Source organism: Temnothorax longispinosus, chromosome 8 (genome assembly GCF_030848805.1).
Source record: "Temnothorax longispinosus isolate EJ_2023e chromosome 8, Tlon_JGU_v1, whole genome shotgun sequence".
NCBI classification, from domain to species: domain Eukaryota; kingdom Metazoa; phylum Arthropoda; class Insecta; order Hymenoptera; family Formicidae; genus Temnothorax; species Temnothorax longispinosus.
The window spans coordinates 13156755-13164649 of NC_092365.1; the positions used below are offsets into that span (position 1 = coordinate 13156755).

At 42.1% G+C, this 7895-nt stretch overlaps 1 protein-coding gene across 1 annotated transcript; it reads left to right on the forward strand.

Moving 5' to 3' along the window:
• The first annotated feature begins 1730 nt into the window (after positions 1 to 1730).
• On the forward strand, positions 1731 to 2853 carry LOC139818327 (uncharacterized). The gene has a single exon (XM_071786944.1). The coding sequence runs from the start codon at positions 1731 to 1733 to the stop codon at positions 2829 to 2831; it is 1101 nt and encodes a 366-aa protein (XP_071643045.1). The 3' UTR covers positions 2832 to 2853.
• The last annotated feature ends 5042 nt before the right edge of the window (positions 2854 to 7895 follow it).

A 7895-nucleotide genomic window follows, 5' to 3' on the forward strand; every position in this document is an offset into this window, starting at 1 on the left:
CGCTCGCGTTATCTCCCCCTCGTAGATGTTACTCCTCCGTCCCCCGTTTGCGCGAGTCTTCTCGTTCGCGCGGTCTCTTTCTCTCGCGCGCGGTCCCTCTCGCTTCCGGCCCCCGTTCGCGTTCTCGCTCGTGGCCCCGTTCGCGGTCTCTTTCCCTCGCGCGTTCTCGCTCGCGATCGCGTATCTTTTCTTCGCCAGCGATATTTAATCGTTCAGATCTTCGCGATATTTAATTTTTAATATTACATTTAAGTAAACAACAAACGAAGACAGCTTTATGACAGGAAATGGGATAAACGGTAAATGACGAGGAAAAACTTTTTAACCAAATTATATGCATTTATTTATCATGTAGCGCATTATACACAATAGTATCCAAAGCGTAGACTAATAATTCGCAATCAATAATCGAATTTTTATCATAAACGTCACGCAAGATTGTAACTGCGTTACATTTATCAGTGATACAATTTTGACGTAAAATTGTTACAAACTGTTTGAATTTTTACTTACGCCGTGAACATTTTGACATAGTTGAAAATACACATTCTCGACGCAATGTTCTAGTTCGAACAGGAAGAGTACAGTTGACGGTTTCATGTACAAGCTGGTGCCGCACGACGTCAATTTTACAATATCTGCGTCACGTATTTTAACAAGCTCCAGATCTCGAAAAGTTAGCGATGATGGTGCCGATGACTGCACGAGACGCTGTATATCTGCACGTTTTTCGATGAGTGTCACCCACGTTGCATGTAGCAGAATTATCCGATTGCCTCGGTTATCGCCAATAAGTATATCCACAGAGGACATAGGTCCCGCGTTGATTCCAACATCCAAAAATTTATACGCTGTTGATGTCAAGGCAAATCTCCTTCCCAAAATACGTGGCGTGTAGCGGGGTTTATCAAAACTAAAAAAATACAATTATATGTTTATAAAAGTTTTTTTTTGCACAAGTATATATGAAAATTAGCGGTACTTACTCATTGTGCTGTTTCTCGCACGTTTCGTCCTGAATCGGAACGTAGTAGTTCGCACCATGAGTGTTCATCGTATCTGGAGGCTGTTTGCGACGTACTCGAACCGTATCGAACTCTTGACTGTGCTCTAGAATCCTCATAGACCATTTATACATACCCAAAACTGCAAATCTTGCAAAAAAATAGCGCCAATGCACGGCTGCTGCATGGTGACCGCCACCACAATCCACATATACGTTAAATGTGATATCTTTGTCAAGAACATTCGTGATGAGATCACCTCATCGGGCATCAAATATGATTTTTTTCAAGAGCATACGTGTCTCGCGATGATTTCATCGAACACGTGCAAAACTGCAAATTTTGCAATTTCGAATAAGTCAATGGAGCGTTATTGTTTTCAAGAACATGTCGCGACATGTCTCGCGATGATTTCATCGAACACATGCAAAACTGCAAATAGCGCCGATGTACGGCCGCTGCATTGATACAGATCAAATCACCAAAAGTCAATGGCACGTTTTCGTGAACGTACGTGTCTTGCAATGATTTCATCGAACACGTGCAAAACTGCAAATTTTGCAAATAGCGCCGATGTACGGCTGCTGAGATGAAATTAGATATGATAAGCAAACGATGCATCATTAGTAGAATATAAAATGACGAATCTAGGGGATACGCTCAATAGTCGAGAACTGGAAGTCGTGAGTGCAACAAATGGCGTTAGCAAGAGGATCGTGCAATAACATGGAGCAAGAGTTGTTGGAGCAATTCACCCTGTTAAATTCGAGGGAAGACTTTGCCGCGTGGGAGCAACGATGCGACGAGTTTATCGAATCGTTGGAAGAACAAAGCCGAATTAAACGGTCACGATTATCAATCGATCAGTCATCGATCGGTCTCAAACAGTCATTGGTCGCTTGTATCGCAAGACTCGAAGGTTTGAAAGACTTGATACGTCAACGTTTCGTACATGTGGGTGCGGGATACAGTGCGAGTGAGACAGGACTCAGATGGCGCGAGATAGATCCGGCTTTTGAAAGCCGTATATTGACTGGTGCGGTGATAAATTCGAAACACATCGATCCTCGTCAATTTCTCAAAAATGCGAGAGAAATTGTACTCGATCGTGTGCGGAACGTCATGCAACGACATGACAATGTAAAAATTAACACAGTGTTTAATGGTGAATTTGATGCGGGTGACAAACGCGCGAATAAAAGTATCGCAACGAGAAACTATGAAGTCTTTCGTGAGTCTAATCTGCACGAGTGGTACAAGAGACACGTCATCGAGCTTACCTTAGCAAAGCTGGAGGAATTCCAGGAACGTGATAGCGGATGGGCGTTGTCGCGTATACTCAATTTAATGGTAAATGTGAACAAATACAATCCGTTGCACGCGGGGTGTATTGTGGAAATACCGCAAGAAATTAAAAAGAAGAACGCGGTGATAAACGTGCGATCAATAGACAATGCATGTTTCGCATGGTCAGTGGTGGCTGCTCTGTATCCAGTTGAGGAACACACATATCGGAAATCGTCGTATCCTCATTACACGTCGGTGCTAGATCTTACGGACATTGAGTTTCCAATGACGTTGGATCAAATTAAAAAATTTGAAAATCACAACAACATCTCCATCAACGTGTACAGCATCGAGAAAAAAAACAAGAAACTTAATATCTTGCCAATACGGGTTACTGACCGAAAGATGGACAGACATGTAAATCTGCTGTACGTGCATAACGACAACGTGGGACATTTTGCGTGGATCAAGAACCTATCCCGCCTCGTGAGCTCGCAAATCAACCGACACCATGGTCGGAAATACTTTTGCGATCGGTAAGTACCTATAGTTCTTTTAATAATATATAGAATATTTTGTGTATAAAAAAAATTATAATATTTGCGTTTATTTTTTTTGCAGATGTTTGCACTACTTCAGCTCCAACGAGAAATTGACTGCCCACACCGTCGACTGTCAGGAGATGAATGACTGCGCGATCAAGTTACCGAGCGATAACGACAAGTGGTTGGCCTTTAAAAATCACAACAGGAAGGAACGAGTTCCGTTTGTCGTATACGCCGACCTGGAGTGTACCCTGGAGAAGATGGAAGCGGATCCGGAAACGTCCAGGTACACATATCAACATCATCGCGTGTTTAGCATAGGGTACTACGTGCGTTGCTCGTACGACGAGTCGTTATCTATGTATCGGTTTCGTCGCGATAAGGATTGCGTCGCGTGGTTCGCCGAGGAGCTAAGACGTTTAGCTCACGACGTAAAAACTATATTGTCCACTAATATACCCATGGCAGATTTCACGCGAGACGAGTGGGAAAAGTTTAACAGCGCAACGCACTGTCACGTGTGCGAAGAACCGTTCGAGCCAGACGACGTGCGAGTACGCGACCATTGTCACCTGACCGGTCGATACAGAGGTCCCGCGCATTCGAATTGTAACTTAAATTATAAAGATTCGCATTGCATTCCCATAGTGTTTCATAATTTATCGGAGTACGATGCACATTTTATTATAACTGAAATAGCAACAGCATACGAAGGACATGTAGATTTACTCCCGATCACAAAAGAAAAATATATTTCGTTTACAAAAAACGTTCAAAGCACCGAAGATAAAGATAAGAAAACGTGCGTCAAATTGCGATTTATCGATTCGTACAAGTTTCTCACCGCTAGTCTCGACAAATTGGCATCTTATCTCAGCAAGGATAAACTGCGAATATTGCAACGCGAATTTTGTGAATTATCCGCAGAAAATTTTAATTTGCTGACACGAAAAGGCGTATTTCCATATGAATACATTGACTGCGTCGAAAAATTGGAGGACTTGTGTTTACCACCGCGCGACTCGTTTTACAGTTCATTGACAGGTGACACCGTATCCGAGAGCGATTACGCGCACGCCGTCGACGTCTGGCAGCGGTTCTCCATTCGAACGCTCGGTGATTACAGCGATTTATATCTCAAGACCGATGTCTTGCTGTTGGCCGATATCTTTGAAAATTTTCGCGATAGTTGCGTCGCGAGTTATGGACTCGATCCGGCGTATTATTATACTCTACCGGGTTTTACGTGGGATGCTATGTTGAAGCATACACACATCAATTTCGAATTGCTCACCGACATTGACATGGTCATGTTTATCGAACGCGGTATACGCGGCGGTTTGAGTCAATGTTCAAACAGATACGCGCTGGCCAACAACAAGTACATGCAGTCGTACGATCCATCGAAACCGTCGTCGTACCTCATGTATTTTGATGTAAATAACTTATACGGCTGGGCAATGAGTCAACCATTGCCATACGCAGATTTTAAATGGGTCGACGACGTAACCGATTTTAATGTTATGGATGTCGCGTTGGATTCCCCGATCGGCTACATTCTCGAAGTCGACTTGGAGTATCCGCAACATCTTCACGACGCGCACACTGACCTACCGTTCTGTCCGACGCGCGATAAACCACCCGGCAAGCGGCAGGACAAGCTCCTCGCAACATTATACGATAAGAAACGTTATGTAATACATTATCGCAACCTGCAGCAGTGTACTCGTCACGGTCTCCGTATATCAAAAATTCACCGTATACTGAAATTCGCGCAATCTCCATGGCTTCGCGATTATATAAACCTCAATACGAAATTTAGAACGTTGGCCAACAATGATTTCGAGAAAAATTTATACAAATTGATGAACAATGCCGTGTTTGGCAAAACCATGGAGAATGTGCGCAATCACGTTGACGTGCGACTCGTGACTCATTGGGAGGGTAGATACGGCGCGGAGGCTATGATTGCGAAACCAAATTTTCATAGCCGAAGCGTCTTTTCGGAGAATTTAGTAGCAATAGAAATGCGAAAACTCGAGGTGAAGTTCGACAAACCAATCTATGTGGGTATGTGCATCCTCGATATATCCAAGACATGTTTGTACGAATTTCATCACGAGTACATGTTACCGTTGTATCGCGACAAGTGTAAAGTCACGTACACCGATACTGACAGTCTCATTTATCACATCGAGTGCGACGATGTGTATGATATCATGAAGCGTCACATTCATAGATTTGACACTAGCAATTATGTGATTGATAATACGTATGGTATCCCACTCGTCAATAAAAAAGTTCCGGGCTTAATGAAAGACGAAAATAACGGTGCGATAATGACCGAATTCGTCGGGCTTAGAGCAAAGATGTACGCCTTGCGAGTGGACGGTAAGAAAGATACGAAAAAAGCTAAAGGTGTTAAGAGTAACGTCGTAGCCAGGTCGATAACGTTCGACGATTACACGCGGTGTCTGCGCGACGAAATTGAAATGACGCGACAGCAAACCTGCATAAGATCCAAAAAACACGAGGTATACACCGTGTCCGAAACGAAAATAGCTCTAAGTCCGTACGATGATAAGCGATACATTATACCCGGTTCTACCGAAACGCTGCCATGGGGACATTATAAAATACCATTGTAAATATATTGAAAATATATTGTAAATACCGCTGTAAATATATTGTAATTACATTTAGATATATAGAAAAATAAATGACTCATATGTATATATGTATGTTTTTATACTGTAATAAATTTTTACAATACATTATTTTTGTGTATCCATGAATTGTATGAATTATCAAATCCTAACCACTTTACATAAACCTCATCCCCTCTTTTGCGTAAAACTTTTTCAACGAGATACACATCGGGATTAGCAACGCGATGTAACTCGTATTCGTAGAAGCCGCCGGCGACGGGTTTTCCACAGGAATCTTCCAACAGAAACGTCACAGGATTAGTTTTCTGCACTCCTACTACATCACACTATTGTCACATCGTTTGTTTATCATATCTAATTTTATCTCAGTAGCCGTACGGATGCGCCTGCCGAAAAATCTGCGATGTGCAGTTTTGCACGTGTGCGTGAAGTCACCGCGAGACATGTATGTTCTCGAAAACGATATCGCGCCATTGACTTTCGGTGATTTGATCTGTAAAACAGCTATTGAACCGCTATGAAACAGCTAAAAACAGCTAAAAACAGCTATCAAACAGCTATTGAACCGCTATGAAACAGCTAAAAACAGCTAAAAACAGCTATGAAGCAGCTATCAAACAGCTATTGAACCGCTATGAAACAGCTAAAAACAGCTAAAAACAGCTATGAAACAGCTATTAAACAGCTATTGAACCGCTATGAAACAGCTAAAAACAGCTATCAAACAGCTATTGAACCGCTATGAAACAGCTAAAAACAGCTATCAAACAGCTCTTGAACAGCTATCAAACAACTAAAACAGCTCTTGAACCGCTATGAAACAGCTAAAAACAGCTATCAAACAGCTATTGAACCGCTATGAAACAGCTAAAAACAGCTATCAAACAGCTCTTGAACAGCTATGAAACAATTAAAACAGCTATCTGTATAACTGCGATCTGTATAACTGATATTGAACCGCTATTGAATCGCTATCAAACTTCTTTTAAACAACTAAAAACAGCTAAAAACAGCCATCAAACAACAAAAAAACAACTAAAAAACAGCTCTTGAACAGCTAAAACATCTATATTATACTACAAAGTATGTAGGAAAAGGAAATAAAACATTTATTTCGCCTAGCGGGTCACACCGGTCGCGATAACGAAATCCTGTCGATTATCGAGGAACTTCGCGAGGCTGGACTTATTATAAACTAGCTGCCCCGGCGAACTTCGTACCGCCTAACAGTAATGAATGTAGTGATAAGACACGCAAATAGTCCCTCTCTCTCCCTCTCTCTTTCTCTCTTCCTCTCTCCTCCTCTCCCCTCTCCCCCTTTTCCCCCTCTTTCTCCCTCCCCCCTCACTCTTTCTCTCTTTCCCCCTCTCTCCCTCTCTCCCTCTCCCCTCTCTTTCTTTCTCTCCCCCTCCCTCTCTCCCCCTCCCTCTCTTCCTCTCCTCTCTCTCCCGCTCTATCTTTATCCCTTTCTCTTTCTCTCTCTCTTTCCCCCTCCCTCTCTCCCTCTCTCTCTCTCTCTCTCTCTCCCTCTATGTATTTTTTCTATGTATTTGGATATCTTTCTAGATTAATTTTTTTTTACGTGAATTTTTTCGATATTTTATTAGTTATTCTGCTATTCCGGAAAATTCTACCCCTATTTCATATACTTGTGGTAAAAATTCGGCCCAGCCGTTCTTGAGTTATAAATGGTGTAACTAACCCGACTTTGTTTTATATATAAAGAAGATTAAGTGGCGCGACAGCGAGTCATTCAATCAACATCAAAATGCCGATCAACAAGTTTGGTATATCGCTCGGAAGAGGCGGTGCGGAACCGTACTATCAATGGAAAGGATTAATCAGAAATTACGTGCGCGATCAAAGTCTGTGGCGACCATGCAAAGAGCGTTATCGCGCACGTAATTTCTGATTAATCCTCTCCATTGATAGTACGGTTCCGCACCGCCTCTTCCGAGCGATATACCAAACTTGTTGATCGGTATTTCGATGTTGATTGAATGACTCGCTGTCGCGCCACTTAATTTATAATAAGTCCAGCCTCGCGAAGTTCCTCGATAATCGACAGGATTTCGTTATCGCGACCGGTGTGACCCGCTAGGCGAAATAAATGTTTTATTTCCTTTTCCTACATACTTTGTAGTATAATATAGATGTTTTAGCTGTTCAAGAGCTGTTTTTTAGTTGTTTTTTTGTTGTTTGATGGCTGTTTTTAGCTGTTTTTAGTTGTTTAAAAGAAGTTTGATAGCGATTCAATAGCGGTTCAATATCAGTTATACAGATCGCAGTTATACAGATAGCTGTTTTAATTGTTTCATAGCTGTTCAAGAGCTGTTTGATAGCTGTTTTTAGCTGTTTCATAGCTGTTCAATAGCTGTTTGATAGCTGTT

What these genes read in the sequence shown, in the direction of transcription:
- LOC139818327 (XM_071786944.1), top strand. Translation starts at nt 1,731, where the DNA reads ATGGAGCAAGAGTTGTTGGAGCAATTCACCCTGTTAAATTCGAGGGAA.